Source organism: Prunus mume, linkage group LG6 (genome assembly GCF_029339155.1).
Source record: "Prunus mume cultivar Tortuosa linkage group LG6, ASM2933915v1, whole genome shotgun sequence".
Taxonomy (NCBI): Eukaryota; Viridiplantae; Streptophyta; class Magnoliopsida; order Rosales; family Rosaceae; genus Prunus; species Prunus mume.
Window position 1 is genome coordinate 10,862,072 of NC_142703.1, and position 24,764 is coordinate 10,886,835.

The window sequence follows — 24,764 nt, forward strand, 5'->3', positions numbered from 1 at the left end:
CTTCCCGCCATAATCTCCTTTTTCATCATTAGCTTTAGTCCCCTGGATGCCAGAACCAAATCCGCTCCCATGCCTTCCAAAAGGAAGTGGAAGCCCCCCAAGCCTTCCAAAAGGAAGTGGAAGCCCCCCAAGAAATGGAAGCCCTCCAAGCAAAGGAAGACCCCCAAGTAATGGAAGCCCCCCAAGTAATGGAAAGCCTCCTCCGTAGCCACCAAATGGACCCCCATATCCTCCATATGGACCTCCTCCATATCCTCCAAAGGGCCCCCCTCCATATCCTCCATCAGGCCCTCCACCATATCCTCCATCAGGCCCTCCTCCATGCCCTCCATCAGGCCCTCCTCCTGGCCCTCCTCCATACCCTCCTCCATGCCCTCCTCCAGGTCCTCCTCCATACCCTCCATCAGGCCCTCCTCCAGGCCCCCCTCCATGCCCTCCATCAGGCCCTCCTCCTGGCCCTCCTCCATGCCCTCCATCAGGCCCTCCTCCAGGTCCTCCTCCATACCCTCCATCAGGCCCTCCTCCATACCCTCCATTTTTAGCATTATAGAGCTCCCCTTTCTTTTCCTTGTCACCTACACCTTGAGAACCCACCAGAAATGCCACAAATACTATGAGAATGAGAAAGAACTCTGAATTCTCCATACCCATTTTCATGGTTCTCTCCTCTTTCCACTAGTTTTTTTGCATGGGGAAATTGTGTAGAGGTCACCCCCTATAAATACTGGTGTAGTGTGTGAGACTGAAGAATGAGAGCATCTTTTGTGTACTTATTTTGGGAAAGGCATTCAATCGCGTCTGCATGGAGATTTTGGTCGTTATAGAATGTAGTAGTTGAGTGGGGCCCTGTGGTTTTTAAATCTGCGGACCCCCATGGGCATGGCTTCTTTTTGATAGGGACAGAAGTAAATAAAGGTGGGAATTGGCCAGGATTTCTTCTGTTGGTATGATATTAGGTTGTTCTGGTGGTCATAGACAGGAAGAATTGGTAACTTCATTGATGCCTCATGGCCCTCCCAATGGATCTAATGGTTTCGTCACGAAAAGGGTTTGAAAATTGAACAAACTTTGGATGCCATTGTTAATTTCACACGAATTCGACTAATGTCTTCGTCTTCGATAAGCCAACAGATAGTTAAGAGAAAAAAAAAAAAAAAGATTAAAAGAAAAGAAAGAAGGCAGGTAACTAAAATTCCAACCTTGCATCAATTCAAAGTAAACCAGCAAGAATCACAGACCAATGGTAACAGAAGTGTTACATTTGCAAACTAAAATCCGAACCTTACATTTCCACTCTAACATGACAGATACAACATAACGCTGTTAAATATTCTTTGAGGATACTTTAACATCAGTGCAAGACATAAGGACATTTTGGTAGCAGGGCCAATTGGGAAGCGATAAAAAAACTCAGGAAAGCAAATTATGACATTGACATCAACAAGGAAACAAAATCTCTAATATAAGGGACAAAAACAAAGACAAATAGGAACGAAATAAATAAAAAAACCAGTGGAGCCAAGAGATAAGATATTTCCTCATCTTGCAGGTTTTTCTCTCCAGACAGTTCGTCCCCGGTTTATTTCTGAAGCATCACCTGATAATCTTAGTAGATGCAAAAACTGACAGTAGTCCTTTGTATCTTCTGTTGCAGCAGGAGATCCATTTGTTCCTTCTAAGCCTGAAATAGCTGGACCATCCTCTAAAGGTTCCACATTTGTAAGGGAATCAACTATGTCATCCCTTTGACACTCCCGCCTGTAATCTAAGGTGATTGTTTGCAGTTCATAGCCATCAATGATTTCTTGAGGCATGCTCTGTCATAAAAAGAGAACATATTCGTGAGACCAACGATGATTTACTTCCATAGATCCCTCGAAACCAAATTATGAATTGAAGAGACATATCTACCAACCTCTAGAACCCATCCGATGTAGGCGACATTATTAACGTGCTGGTTCATGTCCAGATCTGCTCTCCTTGGCTGAGAAGTTCAAAATCGTACTGAGAAACTGAAAAAAATTGAGAACTTCAAATGAATTTAAAAACCTTACCACAAGTCCCAGTCTGGAATATGGAGCAGGATCTTCCAGTTTAGCTATTTTCCTCAAGCTACTATTGTTAGGCTCTGGAAAGGCTAACCTACCAATGCCAAAAAACCAATTAGGAGATTGTGCAAGAGGAAGTGTGTGCATGTGTGCCAAAGTCTGTATGTTAACCATATCATTTGAAATGAAGAAGGGGCTCCTTACCTCAGTTCTCGTGGAGCAAATACTAAATGCTCTTCCCGAACATCATCACTGACTTTCTGAAGTCGCCTAGTGTCTTGGTTCATCATCACCCACTTACTGAAACCATGCAGAATGGCCAATTTTCGGAATATATCCCACAATAAGTTCCCATAATTTGACAAAGGTTGATTAGGAGTTTCACTAAAACACCCAAAATGGAGCTTGAAATTATAAAAAAACCCAACACCCAAAACACTTTATAAACACACCCAAAACCCATCATTATACACACTCAAAACCCATTTATAAACACACCCAAAAAGTTGACTTTGGGGTTGATTTTGGGTGTGTTTCTATGTTTACATAGTGCTTGGGTTTTTTTATAAATACATGTCTAGGATTGGGTTTATTTATAAATTTGTATTAAAAAAATAATGTAACACAGAATTACAGAAAGCATTCAACAACCAAAGGTAATCTAAAAAATGGACGATTACTTTATTGAAAAAGAAAATGAACATGAGCAAAGATTGAAGTAGCAACATTCATGCAAATAGCCAGACTAAAATATCTCCATGCCCAAGAAGCATCCGTGAAAGAAAAAAATTGGGTTTCCTTCAAGAAGATAGTAACTTAAAAGTTAAAGACCTGCCACAAGTACATACATGCTTACCAGTTCCAAGAAAGATGCCAGACTCAAATACAAGATAAAGGAGAATGAGGAAGTTGGTTCAATACAACACCATGTACTTCAACACAAATTTTAATGTAGTACAAGTGAAAAACCAGTGCTTCCATTGTTAAACCAAGTTTTCTTGAACTTCTTAAAAACTTTATATAACAAAAAGCAGACATGATATGCACCTTGTTGCTCTTCCAATGACTTGACCAGTGGCATAGTCCTTCATTATCCAATCACGTCTAGTACCAATTCTCCCTTCCCCTTGGCACCATGTTTCTATTTCAACAACATCACTCCTGTATCACACACCAGCATTTTAAGATTCACTTGCCAGTTTAGAAATCCAAACCAGAACAGTAAGATAAAAAAGAAATCCTACCAAGCTGGATATTTGTAGATTTCAATATGCATGCGAGCAGTAACCCATATGAGATGCATTTTCCTCATGGTGGTGGTGGTCGCAAAACCATCAGTTGAAAAGCCAACAACTTGAGCATGGTTGCATCCAACCTCCTGCATCAACAATGTTCAAAGGGGAATATATGAAAACCATTAGAAGAATACCAATTGTATAAGGTAGTTAATCAGGGTTTCTCCTCAACTCAACAACTGAATTAGTTAATGCAGAAAATACTATAACAAGAATCATCTAAGGAAACTAATCCCAGTGTCCTCAATTGTGTTTCAGGGAACTAAGATATCTAACAATTAAAATAAAAATCACTTAATTACATCACAAACTTACAGTGGTTAAATACTTAAATAAATAAGTTATGACAAGTAATTCAGTAACTTACAGCAATCAAAATTTTACATGACCACAGCTAACATTGTACAATTTATACAATTTCAGAAAGAAAAGAGAAATGTCTCAGTTTATTGCCAGAGGAATTGATTGCAGGGACTTATCAAACCATCACATCTGAGTCATATGATTGTAGAGAGAGCTAAAATTCAACGAAATACAATTGGAGCATTAAATAATGCAATTCATTTCATAAATGCATGTGAGGGAAGTAGCAAACACAGTACCCAGTACAAAACAAAAAAAAGACCCAAAATTTGCCCCAAACAAATCAAATTAAGCAACGTTGACACAAACCCAGATGCTAAAATTCACACATTTCAGTTTCCCACAAGAAATTCAAATCAATCCAGACCACAAACGCAAACCAAGAGAGCCACATTGAATCAAAACCCAAAATTCGAACTCAAATTCACCTGCAAGAGATTGGCAATGGTCTCAACAGTGGCAGTCTTGTTAATCCCAACCTCATAGCACCTCACTATAAAGCACTCCTTATACGACTTCCCGTCCTCCGCCAAGCTCCCCTGCCTCAACCGGTCCGCCAGGCTAACTGAATGCTCGACCCGACCCGGTCCAGTCTCCGAGCGCACACTCCCGGCCCCCCGGTCCGAAACGACGGCGAGAACCGGCGTTTTCGAAGGCGCAGAAGTGCATGGCACAAGACAAATGCCGTCTTTCCGGCGAGGGAAAGTTGGGTTGGGTTTCGATGGGCCCAAGGAGTGGCATTGGGCCACGCCATGAATTTGGTCCGCTCCAGTGTACGTTGTGAGCTTCAACATCTCCTCTCTCTCTGTGTTTTTCGTTTTTCTATTTCACCAAAGTTGAGAACTTTGAGAGACAGCAGCCAACCAGAGACGAAGAGATTGCGCGATACTTCAAAAACATCGAAGCTTTCGGTTTATAATTTTTTTGGGTCGATGGGACCGATGAGGAGCCCGGGAAAACGTAACGCCACCGGGTTTGGAGGGAATTACGAGATTGCCACTCGATCGGAAGGCCAAGTGGATTAGAATTTTTAGACCACTTGCCAGTGGGAACAAGTGACAGAGTTTTCAACCATGCACGTGGACCGCGGTGCTTTTATGGCCGACGTTTTAGATTTCGTCGTTCAATCGAGCTACATTGGAGACCTGTCGTATTCTGGATACATTCCAAACTTTGGTCCACGAAATCTCTTTTGGGCTGGCCCAGTATGAATATATGGGCCCTACATGGCCCACCTTGTTTCTGTTAACAGGCTCTAAGCTTTTGAAGGGGTGTCCAGAGACAAGTTTTGGGTCTTCATAGAACTACCATTTTGCTCATGTGGATTAACATGTGAACATGTTGAAATATTGCACTCGACTATAATATCATATAATATATTTATTTTAGTCAACTACAAATTGATTCCTTTTCTAATACACTGAAGTTATTTGGTCAATGTCACATGGGAATAAATTATTTTATATAATATAAAAAAATCATGTGTCACATGCACATACTAGAATGTGCTGTTGACCACAATAGGTTTGAGATTTTGTTTGGTGATGGGAGGGGAGTGGTGCCCTAACTGGGGTTTGGGGTTTTCCGGGTATAGTTGAAGAACTATTGGAACAACTTCGTGTCCATGGTTTCCATATGGTGAGGATTGCGTGTGCCACTGTAGTTGTTTCATCACAAGTTTCCATCATTTTCTAGAGGAAGGATAAGATTAATTGGGTTGGAATCATTGCATGCTTTTCACTCGTAGTAAAATACAATCGTGAAAAAAAATATACCAATTATACCCATTCATTTTTCAATTCACGTGTCAAATGCGATGAGAGTCATAAAAAAAAAAAATAAGCTATAGAAATACTCGTCTTATTCCATCACTTTTGATTCAAAGAAAAAAGAATGTGATGTATATTAATCTGACTGTTGGATGGAATTGAGTTAGGTGAAGGAGTACGATAAAAATGATGTGGACCACGAATTGCCAAAGAACAAAAACACCAATGAGTATCATGTTTTGTTGGCTTTCAACTTGAGCCCCCTTCATTAAATGCTTTTAACTTTCTGCAACTCTTCATTTATTCAATTATATATATATATATATATATATATATTTTCATATGGGATCTGTGCTTAGCTGGGCATGTGAACACTAACATGTAAAAGATTTCAACCTGGCAACATACTAACTGAGATCACGCTTGCCCATGATCCCATTTCAATAAAATAACTTGTACAGTTCCCATAAAATCTCAACAAGAATTGTCAAAATTCAAACTATAGGAATCAAATCTACATAAGAATTAGAGTACTCATATTTTTATATGCATACACCATACTTTAATTCAACCCTTAAAGTGTAACAAATTTTTTATACTAAAAGTCACTTTTGGTTCATATAATTTGGTACTTCAACTACTTTTGACTCTATAGTTTCAATCCGTCAATTTAGACCATGTAGCTTCTTATTTGTAGCAATTCAATGACAAGTTAGTATTTTCGTCAATTTTTTTTAATGGTGCAAGGCGCAATTTTATCAACCCAAAACCTTTGAGTGCTTGTTTGAAACTCTTCCCATTTCATATTAGGACTTGAGATTTGCCATTTGAGTTTAAAATTCTTCAAAAATTGGGATTAGTAGTTGAATTTCGAGCCCTAATATGAAATGGGAAGAGTTTCTGACGACTTTTTACACTCATGAATTTTGGGTTAACGAAATTGCTCATTGCATCGTTAAGAAATTGACTAGAATATTAACTTATCCTTGAATTGCTACAAAAAGGTTGAGTAAAAAAGTTGAGTTATTTTCTTTGGTGTCCTTAATTAGCAGATTACACAACTCCATAGCTTGACTTCCTTAGCCAAAAAAACAAAGACTTCATAAGCTGACTTCATTCAATAACCCAAACAAAAAATTTGAATTCTTGTGCATTGTATCTCAAATGTCATAAAGTCACATTTAGAGTGAGTGATAATATATATATATATATATATATATGGAGACACACGGAGCTTCCTTGGTAAGGCAAGGCAGTGTGGAAAATAAGCTGTCTCTGTGTCTGCCAGAGCCAGACACTGCTTATCTTAGCTGAAAATGGAAGCAATGAAGCAGTGGGAGGAGACAGAGGAAGTGGGTGAGGCTTTGAGAGGAAGGCTACCTCACCAGCAGCAAAGCAACACAATCTTCACCACTGTCTCTAGTGATTTTGTATTTTCCTCAGAGACTTCTAGTGAAGCTGAAGTGAGTGAAGAAGTCGAGGAAAGGCCAAGAAATGACACTTTTATCTCCGGCAAAAATGGAGGTAAAAGACACTACTTTGATCTGTTTGTAATGGCAGCTGGGTTTAATTGTTTTGCTTTTATCAGCTTTCAAGTCAAGATGAATTTTTGTTACCTTAGTTCACTAGTTAATGCATCAAGAACTACCATTAATGATGCATCATAACACAAACAATTCTGGGTTGGTTTTAGTTTTCTGCTACTTGTAGTTCTTTTCTCTCTCTCTCTCTCTCTCTCTCTCTCTCTCTCTCTCTCGTATTTATTAAAAATATTGTTTTATTGGCTAAGAAGAAGCAAATGGGTTCTACTTAATTGACCAAGTAAGAGCCTTCAGATTACACAAACATGCACACAGAAATATGGGTATGGGGGACTCAATAGGAGTGCAAATATCAACTTCTGGACTTTAATCTAGTAGTTGGTGGACTATGTTTGTATGGTGGTGTTTGCTCAAGTTCAAGGGTCTTCTTATGAGATGTTTTATTTGCTGCATGATTTCAGGTACTGAATCTCCATATGGGATCTCTGGATTCAATGGTGAAAATGTTGATTTTCTTACTTCCAAGAAAAATCCTGGAGATGAAACAGTGGAAGTAGAAGAAGAGAGCCTAAGCTATCAAAAGAGTGTTGTTGTTATTGTTACCAACCAGCAAGATGTGGATGATATGAAGGGTGAAGAATTACCTAGTTTTGATTCTTCACCCTCCAAGCAGGCAATTGAGCAAATTGGGCATTATACTTCTGTCAACAATGGGACAACTGAACGTGGGGGAGTTAACTTGAGAGAAATAAGAGAACAAGAAGTTTCTGAGTTATATCTTGAAAGGGTGTATGAGAAGCCGGCTGCGCATGATTTCTACTGTCCTAATTGTAATTCTTGCATCACAAAGGTTATTATTCGCGGTAGAGAATGGGAAAATGTACCTCCTACTGCACCACCCCCTGTGATAGATGATCCTATTAGATGCACTTCGTGCTTTAGTTTCGTCATTCCTGCAGGTACTTCTCCATGTTAACTCTGTTTATTGCATTCTATGCTAGAACCGAACACGTACTAATTTGACAGCATTTTGAGTTTCCAAGGGCAAAGGAGTTAAATTGCCTAACTAATAATTGAAAGAAGAAAGATTACCTTTTGATGTAAAGGTATATGAATCTTATATGCATGTAATATATTTAGGTCATGGTACATAAGGTAATGGGTGTTAAACTTTTGTGAACCTGAATCTATTTGCTTGTAACTTTTTTTGTTTATCAATCAAGCATTTTGTTGTGTTGCATTTTCTGTTTCCAGTTCTTGGTTGATAGTTTAACCTTTCTTTTGATACAACAGGCAATTGGTTCTTTCCTAAATCGGTACCTAAAGGTGAGGGAAACCTTAATGAGCAAGGTAATCTTTTGCTGTTCTTTAAGAATTTTGGGCATACTTTGCATAAGCAATTTTTTCTCTAAATCTGATTGGTGTAGTTATATCACAAGCTCATGTTTCATTGAATATTCTGTATATTATTGAATTCCACACCAATAGTTGAATCTTAAAAACTAAATCAAGAAGGTTATTTCAGCTAAAAGACTGAAACTCTCAAGCTATTTATTATAAGAGAGCATATCATTTTTTTCACGAGCATGGCATGATTTCTCACTTTTACACCGTTCAGGAACTGATAGGAGCATGGCATGACGAATATAAAACTTGGCCTATGATGAAGGTGTTCAAGTTTCCTCCTTATCAAGTAGGCTAACCTCTTATTTGATGTGCTGATGCAGGAACTGATATTGAAGATAGTGTTGAAGGTGGAGTGTCAGCTCCATCACATGACCTGGATGGAGCACTACAAGATCAAAATAGTAAAACTGCATCAGTAAGTAAAGGTCCAGCGCCTAATGAGGCTGTTGGAGCTAGTGTAGCTGCAACAGCTAAGCCCTCAGGAAATAATCTACAGGGTAGTGTTGGATTTGAAGTTCCAGTTCCATCACATGACTTGAATGAAACATTTCATGATGAAAAACCTTCAATGCCTACTCAGTCAGTTGGAGTTAGTAAAGCTACAACAATAGATAAAGCTCCAGTTCCAGGTGAGGCTGTTGAAGTTAGTTTTGGAGTCAGTGCAAAGGATAAACCTTCCGTAACTTATTCTGAGAGCAGCACTGCTGGAGTTGAAGCGTCAATTCCATCCCATGACTTGAAGGGAACAGTACATAATCTAAAACCTTCAGTGCTTGGTCAGTCAATTGGAGTTAGTGTAGTTGTAACCACCAAGCCCCCAGCACCAGAAATAGATGTTGTACCCAGTTCAGAAGATGCCCAACAACTTATAGAAAATGATGCAGGTATGAACAAGACTGTCTCATGATCTATGAGAACGATAAACAATAAATCATTTGAGAATGTGGAGGTGTCGAGCATTATATCAATGCAACACGTACTAATGCAATTTTACATGCGTTTGACAAAATGCTTTAACCATTCAATCCCACCTGTTTATACAAGCAGACAGTAGGTTTGACACTATAAGTTTATACAACCTCTACATTTTTCTAGTCCTCTGCATCAAAGTAGTTTTTTTCTACCTGCTGTTATATAATCATCATTGTTTTGCTGCTCACATGCACATAAGTATAGTAGCCAATGTTCGTATGGCTGCTCATATACATATAAATTTGTTAATGCTAGAGTAACTACTGTCAAGAAAGTGAAATACCCAGGACAGCTCCTAGAAGAAAAAAAAGAGCCTAATTGAAGACCAAAGAAGAAAATATGGGCTCATTCTAACAAAGTTTGTCATCCCTGTCAACATATTATATTCTTCTTTACTACATTATAATCTAGGGCGATGGCTTGTTGATGCAGGGCTAGCTAAAACAGAAATTCATGATAGTACTATAGTCACCATTGTGCCAGAACCAACAATTATAACTGAACCAGCTGATACTAAAACTTTTGAAATCATCAAAAGCATTGTATATGGTGGTTTAACTGAAGCAATTACAAGCTTAGGCATCGTGACATCTGCAGCCAGTGCTGATACTGCAACATGTAAGTGGTTTCTATTTTAGTTGATTTTTGGACTCCCAGAGATTCTTTATATATGAGGTATTGTATTTTATAATTTATTATGTTTTCACAAGGGTAGCTGAAAATTTGAAGATTTATTTTTTTCACTTGCCTTGATTATCATGTTTAGCTTTATCTTTGTTTAACAGAGTAGGACATTCTTCATACTGTAGCTATAAGTATTATTACTGGGTTTCATCTTTCAATCTATAGATGGCTGATAAGTACTAGGCATGTAGGTTTAAACCCACTGTATCACAGTAACATAAATTAAATTGGTATTACTCTGCTATTTAAGCACTCGAAGATGAATCTAATTAAACCATTCTTGACTTGCATCATTGATTACATGAATTACATCACCCAGCCTAAAGGCAAATCTGATTTTAATCTAGCTGATCATGATGATTTTTTGCTCAGTCTTCTCTAGTGAACATCAACTTAAAAACCAATTAGCATATAACTTATTGTTAAGCTTATGGGATACTTGACCTTGGGATACATAATATTTTATCTTTGCTTGTAATCAATAATTTCTACTTTCATTTTGGGCTATGGAATGGTGATGTTTAAGTTTGCTAAGTATGTCCTTTATTATGTATAATATACTTGCAGTGAACATTCTAGCTTTGGCATTGGCAAACTTGATTGGTGGACTTTTCATCATTGGTCATAACGTGAGTAATTTAACCTGTTTTCTGATCTTCAACTAATATTGGATCCAATTAAAACGTCAAAGCTAACTGTTTTCTGATCTTCAACTAATATTACAGCTTTGGGAACTGAAGAATGATGAATCAAGAGTGCCCTCCAGTCAGACAGATGAACTTGTGGATAGATACCAGAAAGTACTAGGGAAAAAAGACAATTTCCTTCTTCATGCCTCTGTTGCTATATTATCATTCATTGTTTTCGGGTTAGTGCCTCCTGTGGTTTACAGCTTCTCATTCCGTCAGAGCAACAACAGGGACCTAAAGATGGCAGCAGTTGCAGTGGCTTCTCTTTTATGCATCATAATTCTTGCAATTGGAAAGGCTTACACCCAGAGGCCACCAAAGTACATCAAAACTTTACTGTACTATGTTGCCATTGGGATCGGGGTTGGAGGTGTTTCTTACTTAGCAGGTGACCTGATTGACAAACTCATAGAGAAGCTTGGCTGGTTCTCGTCAAATGTATCTGGCACGCTGCCTCTTCCTCAGATGGCTATAGTGAAGCCTGCATTGGAGTCCTACTGATATAACTTGATCTCGAAATGAAAATTTTGTAGTTTTTCTTTGGAGCTATGTCCTAGTCCGGCAGCAATTATCCTTGGCAAATCACTTTGTCGTAAAAAATAAAGTGCTGGAGTTTATCTTTTTTAGCTCAGCTGTTTAGCAATATTGCGTAGTTTGGCAGCCCTGCTATCTGCTACTAAATGCTAGTGTTAGGAGATCAGAACAGGCTCATGGTAGTTTTTGAGAATAATGCCACAGTGCAGCATAGACGTCTTTTAACGTTGGACAGTTTCTTTTGAGTTACATGTACAATGAGAAGCATCTCTAGTCTCTAGTTTTGTTCCTCTTATTGTTTGTTTGTCCAGGCTTGCTCTGAATAACAATCATCTTTCATGTCTTCGTCCGCCCATGAACAGAAAAAATATCGGCTTTGTTAGTACTTGTGATACCATATTTTACCCGTAGATAATAGATAACTCCTCTCAGAGTTTGTGATCTGTGTGTCAAGGCCAATTCACCAGGAAATTAAGGTTGAGAGAGCGCTTAATCTTGTTTTATTAAAACCACAAATGCTTGTACTGAGAGCTAGTTCTAGTAATTAACAAAAAGGGCAACTACAACGCAATACAAGTACACATTATATGGTATCATTCAACTTATAAAAAAATAGTAAATACAAATTTGTACTTGCCATTGGGAATCATTTCAACATCGCCGTGTCTTGTCCGTTGACCGTGTCCGCGTGTCCAAAGGTTTTTGAAGTGTCCGTGCATCATGGGTCTTTCCCCCTCAAAAAATAAATTTATAGATGATATGTAACCAGTAACTACATGACTCCTCACGTGCAAAATTACAATTTGCTGAATTTTCTTATTCACCTGACATCTGTCTCTTCACAGTCGCAACAAATTTGTACACTATACCACAGTGGAAAGAAATGGGCGTTAACTCAAACACCAAAAAACACTATATTTTCGTTGTCAATCACTTTCAGGTATCATCTTTGTCAAGATTCACTTAGAAATTCCATTTCGGAGAGGAATGAACAGCACTTTGCCGGGGTCTGACGGGCTGCTCTGAGTTGCGCTTCTTCATGATTGAGGAGACAGTTGGGCTGTAGTAGTCATTGCTCCTTTGGGAAGTTGCCCCTTGTGAATGCATCTTCCTTCCATGGATAAAGCTCCTTTGCTTTTCTAGCAATGCCCTGCGAGCCACTGGATTACTTTGGGCGGCTCCCCATCTATTATAATTCACACAACTCTGGCTCCTTCCCACTTGTTGAAACTTTCCCTCTGCAGGACTGGTATAATTTCGACTCTCAGCAGTTTCTGCGGAGTACATAGTCTCTCCCTCACTGCTATACCCATTCTGCGTATCTGAAACTTCTAGTGGGAATGAACTAGACTGAACCTCACTTTGGGCCCCATTTACAGAACCTGTTGAGGCAATTTCAGCATCAGCGTCGGGACTGGTTGGTCCTCTGTTCTTGATTTGGTTTTCTTCTCTTATTGGGCTTCGCGGTGGAGGCGCCTTGACAAAATTCTCATCAAAATTTGGTGGTAACTTTTTGGTCGGCTGTGGCAGAACTGCTGGTTTTGTAACCCTTGGAGGAAAATTAATGTCCAAAAGCTGAATCGGGGAACCTTCTTTTCTCCTAATAGGAACAGCTGTTAACTTGGGTGATTCATAGATTTCTGGAGTAGGAATGCCCTGTACATGGGCAGCATGAGGATCACTTGTTTGGGCCTCTTCTTCAACAGTGTTTGCAGCAGCAGAGCAGCTTGGTCCAGGCTGGTCCCTTGTTTTTGAGACTGTGTTTGATGAAGAAGTTGTTCCATCATTATCAGCTTCAGTTGACTTAAAAACCCGCCGCTGTGTGAAGGAAGCACAAGAGTGCTCACTTTTCTGACCAGAAGACATTAATCGAATGAGTGGTAGCTTAGGCTTGTTAAGATCATCAAGGCTACCTTCCCAGTGCTGATTTAACCAATCACAAATTATTGGAATGGGGATACCAAATTGCATAGGAAGATCCTTCTTCCATGATGACGTTGATGACGACGAAGTTGATGAGGATTTGGTGTTTGGCGATGTTGCTAATTTCATAGGATCACATATCATAAATGCAAGATTTCCTTGCGCATCAAATCCAGCTGAACCAGGGCTCCACATCACTCCATCAGTTGACAATTTTATGAGATTGTCAGTGGCTATCACTACCTTACCTTCGCCAACTGTTAATTCTTTTTCTCTGTGTAGCCTAGAAGGTAAACTACACTGCCCAGATCCAGGGTTGGTTTAGAGCAGGTTTTCAAGTGGTGCAGGTGGCCTTGGGCATTTGAATCTCCATCCACCGCATCCAAACCTACTATTGTAAGATCTAAAATGGAGCTGGTGATGAAAAATCTGCAATTCAATGAAAGAATGAGAAACACTTTACATGCCTATTATGCAAAGGCTACCAGAAACCATGATACATTGATGCTTTTTGAGAAGAATGTCCCCAAATTTTCCTTTCCCCATTAGTCTACAAGTATAAAACAGCAAGTATATCAGATTCAACAGAATTTGTGTTCAATAATTACATATATTAAAATGGAAATCGTGATGATGATGCTAGGTACTCCAAATTTCCATTACCATTCTTTCCTTATTAACTTATTTGATTGTGTCACAAAACCATCAATGCGCAGAGGCAATCCACGAGAAAACAACATAATTACAAGTGAATTGTACAAAGAAGCCGTAGGAACCCAACTTGAGGGTAAAAATAAAAATAAAAAATCTATGACCTAGGGAAGGACTGGCCAAATCAGTTCTAGAGAGTTTGAGAAAGCAATTTCAAAAATTTTCCTTTCAACTTTTTCAGAGAAAGTGACCAATACTTGCCAATGTCAAACTAAACTACCAATCACTTTCTTCCATTTTCTCGTCACTGGCTATTGCCTCCAAATTCTTGCCCTTTCTATCTCTGTCAAACCATGCCTTCCCTCCACCATACTACTTTTATTTCATCTAATATACTGCATTATCACTACTCCTAACTCCCCAGTCGATATCCCCTACATTAAAGACTTCCACATTCAACTATTACTAATTCGAATAGAACAGTTATTAGATGACACTTTGTTCTCCTAATCAATAGTTTACTTGTGGGAATGTATGAATACGATCCACTCAGATCCAACATCTTCACAATCACCAAAAGTTGGACGCAAATGAATTAAATTACTTAGCAGCACAGCTGCACTCATAAATTAATTCCCAAATATCATTTCACATTAGAACTTTTGACCAAATCAAATCTCACCAATACAAACACAGAGGACACAACCAACTATCAACAAACACTAATCACTTCTATCGATAGATAAGAAAATGGTAGAAACATCATAATCAAACTACTTAAACTTTCAATTTATATCATATGGGACCCACGAAAATTAAGTAAATAAAGCCCACCTAATGTAAAACTAATACATAGCAGAAGAATCAGCCGGGTGGTTCTCCACTGTTCCAAAAACAAATCAGCACAAAACCCAGTATTCACTTTCATTGAACTTCCCACGTAACTAAGAAAAATACAAAATTTATTTATAAAAGAAAAAGAAAATCAAAGCTAATACCTTTGGGGAACGAGAGTTGCAGCGACACCGTTTTGCAGCCGGATCTCGGAGCTCTCCGCAGCTGCCACGGACGGAAGGTTGACGTGGGTGGTCAATAGGAGGCTTCTGTGGATCAGGAATCCGGTACCGGAGATCCCATTTCCGGGGCCGAAAATTCTGGCCATGGCCGGAGCCTTGCCGGAGAAAATGGCGGCCTTCATTTTCTCAGACTTGCTCACTCCTTTGCAGAAGCACCATGACTCTCTCAGACCACCCATTTCAATGGCGGGTTGAGAAAGTTGGAGGATTTTACTGAATGGGTTTTGTTTATTTGGTTAAAAAGATTAAAACTTTGGATCTATGGCTTGCTCGTGTGGCATTGTGATTTGGCTTGGCTTGTAGTTTTATACATGGGTTTGCATTTCTTCTCTGCTATGATTATGAAGAACAGGAAAGGAGAGAAGGAGAGGGAGAGAGAGAGAGAAGGACGAGACTGACGTGAAATGAGTAAAGGGTGTTTGGGTTATAAATCTTGTGAGCTGGAATTTGGGTCCAAAGAAAAGGCAAATTTTATTGTCACTCCATTCTACTCCTTAATCTATATAAAAAAAACAAGTTTGTCTTAACATGAAATGAAATGACTAATAGTATTTAGTGACTTAATTATTATGCCCCACCCCACCCTGCATTACATGATATGGAAATATATATATATACAACTTGTCCTGGTTCCTGTGTTACTTGTCCTGGTTCCTGTGTTTTAACTCATCGATCAATTTAATCCTCGTATTATTAATTTTGTTAATTTAGTTTCTGTGTTTGTTTATGTTAGTAAATGTGATCATTTTCATCAAAATTTTGTTAAAACTAAAAAAAATATTGAAAAATAATTTAAAAACTTCAATTAATTATTCAATGAAGCATAATATGAATACCGTTTTGCAGCCCAATTTCTGATATCTTACTTCTCTAAAGAGGAAGGCAGTAATAGTTAAAAGGACTAAAAATGGAGGGGACCAAGTTGGGGGATAAGTCTTGGCTTTTACAGGTGCTATTATGGAAATGGAAATGGAATATTCATGTGAAGATCATCAAGTCTCTCACATCCTTTATATATTTTTTCAATAATTATGTATATCAGCTTGAAAAAGTTCGTTGATTTCAATTTTTAAATACTAATCAAACATTTATTTTGAGTTTTTTTTTAAATAAAAAAATTATATATATAATCTCCTTTATTTGTACTTTCAAAGTGATTTTGACATTATATAATATTCCATATGAGTTCACAGTCAAGGAGTAATGTTTCCCCATACACAAAATGACAGGTCCACCCCAATGTGAGAGGTCGAATTACTCAGTAACTTCTCATATCCTACAGTGTTCGATGGGACTTATCATTGCTTAATAAGATCTTCAATAATTTGTTCAAGAGTTATAGATACCTCTGTCATCCTTCTTCCTCTGATCATTGATTTATGGATAAACATGATAGGTAAAGGAAAAAAAAATGGCAATTAAAGCTAGGCTATGTTTCACCTTGCCTGGTTGCTTTGTCCTTTCCGATCAAGTAGATCAAATACGAACATGGGTTCATGATGAGGATCAAAAGAAAAAGAACAAAGAAAATCAACTTTGGCCTTTATTCTTCTTTAGTGATGAAGTATTCTCTCTGAGAGATCTTGTCCCTGCATCCAGTCTCACATACACGAAGGTGGAGACTAGGACCACATGATGCACTGACCTCAGTGCGCCCTGTGGTTCAGAGCCCCAGTCATGCATCCTACAGATGCAGGAAGACCTCTTTATGTGCAACTGGATGCAGGAGAAACACCTCTGGCCTCTTTAGGTACATATATGGGCCACCATGACAGAACACAAAGAATCTCCCAACATACATTTTTGTTGACATTCAGAGAGAGAGAGAGAGAGAGAGAGAGTCCCACTTGATAAAAGCCTGTATACTTGTAGCAAAAAGAACAAAGGATACAAATTTCTTCTGAGACATAAACAGGAAATGATCAACTATAACATGTACACTTTCCAAAATTCTTTCTATTTCCCACAATTCAATAAGCCAAAAGGCTCAATGTTTGTTGTTAAAGTTAAAAACTCCAAAGGGGTTCAATGCTTCACCTAGTAAAACCTTCCCAATTTTCCCGTCAGGTGGAAGCAATGAACTGTTATGAAGTCTTCCACCATACCACTGCTAGAATGCACGGAGTTCAATGGATTCTGCATTTAATTAGGTCTTTTCTTTGTATCGAAACACTGAGGCAGAACTCTGTGTGCAGAATCAATCACAACCACCCACATCGACCCCTTTCTGCTTCAAAAACTCCTTGGCCTCAGCTACATCCTACAGGAGATAAAAACGATTAGAAAAAGAGTTTAAAACATGGCTTTTCTCAGTAACTTTAAAAAAAAAGATAGTGGTCTAATGACAAAGGCCGACAATGGAAGCTCAGGATGGATCCATATTATGCATAAGTCTCAAACTCAAAACATATATACAAGAAATTGGTGAGAGATGTGTGTAACAGAGCTTAAAAAAAGTATGATTTAGCAATCTAAACTGAACAGAAAATAAATAGAAAAATAAACTACCTGCTGCAACAATATTGCTTCTTGAGGACAAGTTGGAAATTGCATCAGACCAACTCCAACCATTAGGAGCCCATAGCATCCTAGAGACACAATGAAATATATTGGTAGCTGGGAAGAAGGTAGAAACAGGGCATAGTAAGCATCATATAACATGAATAAGTGAAAGGTGTTGACATAAACCAACCAAAATACAAATAACTCACCAACCAAGTATGACTACGTGGGATAATTGATGTCTGTAAGAGACCAATCCACAAGGCAGAGATGGCCACCAACAATGTCATAATTTTCACAATATGCTTCATTGATTTATATTGAAGAGTTCCCACTCCTCTGTAAGTTACAAATAACATAAGTGAAAAGAAAAAAAGCACCACAGGTGGACCACTATCATATCTTGCTTGATAACATAAAATGTCTTTCAAGTGTGCTAAAGCAACAAAAGAATTGTGACCCAGAACACAAGGCAATGCATGTCTGCAGTGAATTTCATACGTGTATCCATGGTGAAACAAGTATCTTAAATATGCAAGCAACACCGCAAAAAAAGAAAATAAAGAATGCAGCAGAATGGCACACACAATCAATTCAACAGCAAGTGTAACCAGTTCAACTGTACTCATAAATTCAGAACAAAAAGAAAAGGCTAACATGACCCGTTTGTGCAGGTATTTTCTACCCATGAATGCTAAAAAAACATACAGGCCTTACTCCCACTTATATATTTTTTTCCGGCTGTCCATTAGCCCTTCCCTTCCCCTAAACTCCAACCCAATCACCACCCTTGGAGGTTTGACTACCTACTTGACTAGTAGGCAAGCCAGTAACCTAAGTATTAATAAAGGGGGAGAGGTACCGCTGTGCTATAAGAGCCGGAGGTCCCTCACTCTCTCACTGGTCACTCAACCACATATTTAAATTAAAGTATGAGAACAATTCAATCATTATCCTGCTCAAGCCAGGACAAGATGGGAGAAAACAGATGAATCTGCATTTGCACTGTAAAAATGTAAACTTTGTGCAATCATTGATCAATAGCTGCCATCAGAAGGGATAGATCATATTATCCTTTTCACTGTTCCAGTGCATGTAAAAGGTAACCTGGAACTCAAAGCCCTTGCGCAATTTCCCAACATCATCTGGTAGACTTGGCAGTTTCAATTAAAGTTGCCAGCTTTTTAAATCTAAAACTCGTTAGTCATTACAATATTACATGACAGGAACAACTGTCCTATATCAAAGAATCGCAGATCATACTGCATCTAATTAAACCTTAGAGCCAACTAACTCATTCAACCATGCTTGTCCAGGAATTCTCCACCCATGAATGCTGAAAACATAAAGCCCTGACCACCCACTTCTTTTCTTAACGCAGTCCAGTAGGCCTTCCCCTTCCCCTAAACACCTCCCTCATTCCCTCCCTTGGGGGTTTGACAACCTAATCTACTATCCCAATGACCTAGAAATTAACAAATGGGGACAGGTGCCGTTGTGATATGACAGTGGTCACTCACTCCCTCACTGCTCTCACTCAACCACATGATTAAATTAAGGTGTGAGAACCTTCAATCAATGCCCTGCACACAACAGGACGAGATGAAGAGAGAACAGAAGAATTTCCTTCTGCATCAGCACTGTAAAATTGTAAACTTCGTGCAAAGTTGCTGATTAGCTGCCATCAGAAGGGATAGATCATATTATCCATCTCATTTGTTCCAGTGCATGTAATGGTAATCTGAAACTCAAAGCCCTTGCGCTTTCCCATCATCATCTGGCAGACTGGCATTTCAATTAAAGTTGCCCACTTTTTAAATAAAAAAACTCATTGCAAATGCAATAAAAATCAAGAGCAAACCCTAATGCAAACATGTGTGCCAAGCCATGGATCATATGAGATCCCAAACAAAAAGCAAGTGTATCTATAGTGCACCAAATTCCAATAATAGATCCCTCTAATTCCCCAAAACAAATGCATAATCATTTTACCTCACAAACTCATAAATTTGTTAAAGAAAGACAGATATTTAACCTCACAACTCTACTCAACTTGAAAGAAAGCAAGGATTTTTAGCAAAAATATTAAGTCTTTCGAGATGGGTAGAGAGAATTACCGTGAATTTCCTGGCGGAGAAGAAGAAGATCGAAGGAGATGAAAGTGTTCGTTAGGGTAGGCGGGCAGAAAAGAAAATTCAGGGGGGTAAATAGACCCCAAAGGGCAAGCTTGCGAATATAAAAAAATTAACTTTTCGGTAAAGAAGAAAACAATTTGTTTTATTTCTAGTTTGACCCCGTTCACTCAATAAAATCCTCCATAAACCCCATTTGTCATTGAGAAGAAGTAGACCCAACCCAATTGGGATTTGGGCATATATCAGTTTCTTCTCCGATCCACTATCTGTGAAAATTTCAATGGCGGCGACCAGCGGCGATGTGGAGGCCGGCTTCGCCAAGCTTCAAGGCGAAGACTTTGAGTACTACATGCAGACCTACTCCATAATCCTGGGCCGGAATTCCAAGAAATCAACGGTGGACGTCGACCTCTCGAGCCTCGGCGGCGGCATGAACATTTCGCGCCACCACGCGCGAATTTTCTACGATTTCACGCGACGCCGTTTCGCGCTCGAGGTCCTCGGCAAGAACGGCTGCCTCGTCGAGGGCGTGCTCCACCTTCCCGGAAACGCGCCGGTCAAGCTCGACTCGCAAGACCTTCTTCAGATCGGCGACAAGGAGTTCTATTTTCTGTTGCCGGTGAGGAGTATTCTCGGTGGGCCTGTGGGCCCCAGGCATTACGCCGCCTCGGTGGCGGTGCCGAGCCCGGTGGGCCCGACTCATTACGGGTACCATTCGGGTTCGGGGACCGGGCCGATTGTGAAGAAGGGGAGGGGAGGGAGTTTTATGAGGAGGAGTATGAGGAAGAGGAGGATGTTGGTGGTGGTGGTGGTGGCGGTGGTGGGAGTGGGAGTGGGAAGAAGATGAGGAGAGAAGGGTATGAGGGTTTTGCGTATGGTGGTGGGTCGGGTTCTGGGTCAGGCAAGGCCGGAGCTTTGGGTTAGTGTTTTTTTTTTTTTTTTTGCTTCTTTCTCTTGCCTAGAGTTTGATAAATCGATGGACTTATTGTGGATATAGCAATTGTAATGTGAAGTCGTGTTTTTTGAATCATATGAATCATGATATTGTCAAGCGTTTTCCATCATATGTTAAGTTCAGTCTGGACTTCAGCCAATTTCTGCTTGAATTTCTGTGAAGTATTGGTTGGGGTTTTGAGTTGCATTGTTCTGTTTGTTTCACAGTCTGTAGGAGATTGTTTCAGAAACTTTTGAACTTGTTCTCGATGGAGAACAACACTCGTCCTAGATGCTACGCTATTGCATTTTGAATTTTGTGGCACTACCGCTTTCAGTTTTTTTCTTCCTGGTTCTGTTCTCTGATTTCATTGTGTTCCTTATCGGAATAGTTTTTGTCTTCATCATTTTGTGGTTTATGTTTACCTCTAATGGTTGTGAACTAGTGTTTTTTCGTTTCTTCAGAGGAACCAGGGCAAACCATAGATTCACAACCATTTCTTTAGCTCCAGCTCCACCTGACTGTAGATTCTTTGGCCGTCTTTCTGATATTATTGCTTGTGTTTTTTTTTCTAGGTTGTTCTATGTGTCCATGAATACTAGGATTACATGAACACTAGTTATAGGATTGATCTGTTTGATGTTGAACCATGGTGACACTCAAAATATATATTTCCTCCCTGATTTTGAACACTTGCATTGACAATTTTTCTCCTCCCTTTTAAAAGTTTTAATCATAAACAGTACATGCATGTTTATTTGGACCTATAAACTGTAACTATTGTTCTTTCTTTGACATAATTTTATCTTTAATCTCTGCAGAGAAGAAGGGAGATGGAAGATCAAGGGTTGATCGAGACACCGATAATCAGCAACTTCTGCATTTGGAGGAAAAGGACGTTGTGTCATCTGTTGCTACAGTGCTTTCTGATCTTTGTGGTCCTGGAGAATGGATGCCTATGGAGAAACTTCATACTGAGGTTAGTCTTGATATATTCTGATGAACAAAATATTTAACACTTATTTAGTTTCTAATCTTCAACTCCTTCCTTACCGAAAGCAACTGCATTGATCTTTCTTTTGTTTAATGATTATGTATGTAGAATGCATCTGAGTACAAATTACACTTGTTTCCCAATGGCCATTGACTGGCAGTTTTAGGCTTTTGCTTTGCATGTATATATGTGTGTGCCGAATTCTGGTTTTGTCATGCGAATTCTATGAGGTTTAAACCCTGGATTTCTGCCTTACTCCCATGTCACTCGTGTTCAGTTGGTCGAGCAGTATAGCAGCATTTGGCATCACACTCGAGTGCGGCGGTATCTCACTTCTGAGGACTGGCCTGGCCCTGAGTCAAAAGGGAAACCATGGTACGGCTTGCTTATGTTGCTAAGAAAATACCCAGAACACTTTGTGATCAACACAAGGTCCAAGGGCCGTGTAACGCTGGAATTTGTTTCCCTTGTCTCTCTGCTTTCATAAAATTGTAAGACATCACAGGGAGGTTCCTTGATGCTGATCTGTTACAATGTAGTTTACAATTGCGGTGAGTTGTGGAGTACTCTAGACCCCAGCTTGCGTAGATGTAAAACGATTAGCAATGATATCGGCTAATGGCTTTTTTGTACATGATGGTAACGATACTTTTTATCCCTGGAACAATTTTTTTTCTTTCCATTGATGTCTACAGAATGCAACATCAACCCTTAGCGGTATTTCTTCTATTTTTTTTCTTATTCGTTTTTGTGTGGAAATTTTCATTACCACAAATTTGCTTGAATGTATAGTACAGAGAATCAAATTTGCAAAGCTAATCTCATTGAAGGATTTGCCAAAAAATCCTTCGACATCATTTATAAAGAATATAAGCATCACCTTGGACGAGCCAAGAGTTGCAAGAACATTCGTGCTATCAGACTTTAGAGTTGGTTGAACAAATAGAGGGCACCACAGTAGAGAATGCAGCACTTAGGCAAGAAATGAGGAATTTTGATTAATGTTTGATTTTGAATTTGATTCCAAAAGTCAATAATCAACTTGCATATTTCTGTCTTTTTGACATTTAAAAAGACCTCACCAGTACAGCGAGTAGAAACTGCAAATTCATCCCTAAAACTGGTGATTAACAGTGAAACAGAAAGGCAATTAAAACTAAAAATGCGAACAAGCATGCCCCAGAAATGTTATTATTGACATATATAAGAATTCTACATACATCTAACAAAATCTCAGGACTCTTCTTTGCTAAGGTTACCAAGTGCTGCCCTCTGTGCATACATCTGTTTTTCACGAGCCTGCTTTGCAGCAAGGGCTTCCTCATCGAGTACTTTGATAGGAGACCACTCAGGCATTTTCAGCCAACCAGCATTCTTACCGTCATTACTCCCAAGCATAGATTCTTTGTAGCTCTTTAAGACAGGTCTTAGTTTAATTGTAGCATAATCCACTGTTGTCCCAACAACAGAAAAGATGATTGAGTAGCGTACGGCACCAATTCGACCACCTGCATGCCAATGAGCAAAACAATTTAACAACGTTTTGTCAGGAGGCAGGATTTCAAAGTAGTGTGAACAGTTAAGGAGACAATTAACATATAACCCTTTTTCTAATAGCAATCCACAATTTTACGGACGCAACTTGTGTGCCAAGAAGTTTGTGTTGATGGCTCCAGGTGGTTTGAGGACTCCGGGAGTTAGTTGAGTTGAGCGCAAGCTGGCATATCCAGATCCTATGAACGTATTGTATGGTCTAAAAGAGGTCTAAGGCCTTGGGAGGGAAAATTCGAGAGTCAGAAATACCACGGCTGTAGAGTATGTGCTCTATCAATAGAGATAGCCCAATCAGTAAAGAAACATGTCTCTCAACTAGTGATGTCGTGCTCAAAGCTGGCAATGGATGGATTATTTCTACTAAAGCAACTAAGTCCCAGCTAAGCTATATCTCAACTTCACTGGAATCAGGAAACTCCCTAGTTCCTCTAAGAAAGACTACATGACTTAGAGCTCAGCAATTGAGCTCACATTTCTTACTAGAATCCAAAAAATTAAATTCGTGATTCTTTTACAGGACAAAGAACGCATTCCTAATAGCCAAAACATATTACTGCCATCCGAGATTAGCTGGGGTTAGGTCAGATAGACAGTACAAACCACTGCAAATGAATGACACAAGTCCAAGCTACTAGTCTATAGGTTAACAGGCAAGGTAATTTCAGTCATTAACTATCACATTGTTCCAATCCCATATGATGAAAGTTCACACAAGCTGATCACAGCAAAGTAAACCCCATTTCTCACGCTAGTTTCCAAACACACGCACAAGAGAGAAAGATTGAAGGAATCTAACCCTGAAGACGCCCAAGAATAGCACCAGTACCAAAGCCGGCAATTGCAGAGTTTACCAGATCATCCGGTCCAGTTTTTCGAGTTACACTCACATATTCACGAGCCCCTGCCAAGTCAAACAAACCCATTACAATTCCACAGCTCCTTTTCCATATGACATGCCCAATTTGGCATTTTCACACACCATAACCAATCAAATCAAATGGGTACATAAAGCTGAAGCTGGATATTGAAATTCGAACAGAAAGCAATGAAATTTACCGCAATAACAAGAAGTGACAATGGCGAAATTAGCAGCATATGTTGCACAACTGGTTGGAAGACCCACAACTTTTCGATGCTTGGAGACCAAACCAGCTCCTCCACCAACAATCCCAGCGAGGAGAGTGGGAAAGACGATGCGCTCCTTCCAAGACGAAGATGGAGGCTCTGCTTCTATAGCTTTGGGATCATCTGAAGCCATGATTATTATGAAAGCTATGAAATTGCTTTTGCTCTTTTTCAGCTTCGCCTGAGTTCACTTCAGTCTTCAACGTGAAAAATTCTGAGTCGTTTTGTTAAGGGAGGCGGTGTTGCGCAGGCCATGGGGTCGGTTTCTGGGTTGGTTGTCAATCTCCTATGTTTGCTCACCGGCCCAAGAAGAAGAGTCCTCTTCTTTTTCTTACTGGCCCAAAAAGAATAAATTCTCTTCTTTTCAAAAATATAATTCATAATCAAGAGGGTTCATAATTTTTGTGGTCGAACCGGATTCGCAGGTCTACGTATAGTCAGATGTAGACCACCGATAACATGTTAGTACGTTTTTGTTATTGACATGTTATCTCACAATAATATCGACACGCTTTCAATACGATATCGACAAACATCTTCTAAGAGAGAGAAGAGTTGATGAAAAATC

At 39.3% G+C, this 24,764-nt stretch overlaps 6 protein-coding genes across 7 annotated transcripts; 2 read left to right on the forward strand and 4 right to left on the reverse strand.

Annotated features, from left to right (window-relative positions):
• Window positions 1-1,183: 1,183 nt before the first annotated feature.
• On the reverse strand, window positions 1,184-4,741 carry FATA (fatA acyl-ACP thioesterase). Its single transcript, XM_008237225.3, has 7 exons — window positions 4,135-4,741; window positions 3,293-3,426; window positions 3,096-3,209; window positions 2,253-2,348; window positions 2,055-2,142; window positions 1,916-1,984; window positions 1,184-1,817 (listed from the first exon to the last, which is right to left on the reverse strand). The coding sequence occupies exons 1-7, from the start codon at window positions 4,498-4,500 to the stop codon at window positions 1,539-1,541; spliced, it is 1,146 nt and encodes a 381-aa protein (XP_008235447.2). The 5' UTR covers window positions 4,501-4,741; the 3' UTR covers window positions 1,184-1,538.
• A 1,766-nt stretch (window positions 4,742-6,507) lies between these two features.
• LOC103334281 (membrane protein of ER body-like protein) lies at window positions 6,508-11,597 on the forward strand. Of its 2 annotated transcripts, none has more exons than XM_008237224.2 (7): window positions 6,508-6,999; window positions 7,478-7,975; window positions 8,310-8,366; window positions 8,744-9,307; window positions 9,828-10,013; window positions 10,647-10,708; window positions 10,805-11,597. In XM_008237224.2, the coding sequence occupies exons 1-7, from the start codon at window positions 6,792-6,794 to the stop codon at window positions 11,267-11,269; spliced, it is 2,040 nt and encodes a 679-aa protein (XP_008235446.2). In that variant the 5' UTR covers window positions 6,508-6,791; the 3' UTR covers window positions 11,270-11,597. The 2 variants fall into 2 exon arrangements, with proteins under 2 accessions (XP_008235446.2, XP_088910150.1); XM_089054024.1 differs by having other exon boundaries at window positions 6,701-6,999; window positions 8,310-8,342.
• Window positions 11,598-11,850: 253 nt separating this feature from the next.
• Window positions 11,851-15,282, reverse strand: LOC103334280 (uncharacterized). The gene is given in 3 exon segments (XM_008237223.2): window positions 11,851-13,491; window positions 13,494-13,654; window positions 14,875-15,282. Coding segments are annotated over 3 exon segments (1,644 nt in total). The 5' UTR covers window positions 15,132-15,282; the 3' UTR covers window positions 11,851-12,265.
• Window positions 15,283-16,799: 1,517 nt separating this feature from the next.
• Window positions 16,800-19,695, reverse strand: DPMS3 (dolichol-phosphate mannosyltransferase-like protein). The gene is made up of 4 exons (XM_008237222.3): window positions 19,572-19,695; window positions 17,664-17,793; window positions 17,461-17,568; window positions 16,800-17,212 (listed from the first exon to the last, which is right to left on the reverse strand). The coding sequence occupies exons 2-4, from the start codon at window positions 17,763-17,765 to the stop codon at window positions 17,150-17,152; spliced, it is 273 nt and encodes a 90-aa protein (XP_008235444.1). The 5' UTR covers window positions 17,766-17,793; window positions 19,572-19,695; the 3' UTR covers window positions 16,800-17,149.
• Window positions 19,696-19,777: 82 nt separating this feature from the next.
• Window positions 19,778-22,246, forward strand: FHA2 (SMAD/FHA domain-containing protein). Its single transcript, XM_008237221.3, is given in 4 exon segments — window positions 19,778-20,338; window positions 20,341-20,508; window positions 21,345-21,502; window positions 21,795-22,246. Coding segments are annotated over 4 exon segments (1,005 nt in total). The 5' UTR covers window positions 19,778-19,869; the 3' UTR covers window positions 22,005-22,246.
• Window positions 22,247-22,490: 244 nt separating this feature from the next.
• LOC103334277 (Mitochondrial import inner membrane translocase subunit Tim17/Tim22/Tim23 family protein) lies at window positions 22,491-24,559 on the reverse strand. The gene is made up of 3 exons (XM_008237220.3): window positions 24,128-24,559; window positions 23,868-23,972; window positions 22,491-23,025 (listed from the first exon to the last, which is right to left on the reverse strand). The coding sequence occupies exons 1-3, from the start codon at window positions 24,327-24,329 to the stop codon at window positions 22,751-22,753; spliced, it is 582 nt and encodes a 193-aa protein (XP_008235442.1). The 5' UTR covers window positions 24,330-24,559; the 3' UTR covers window positions 22,491-22,750.
• Between the last annotated feature and the right edge of the window lie 205 nt (window positions 24,560-24,764).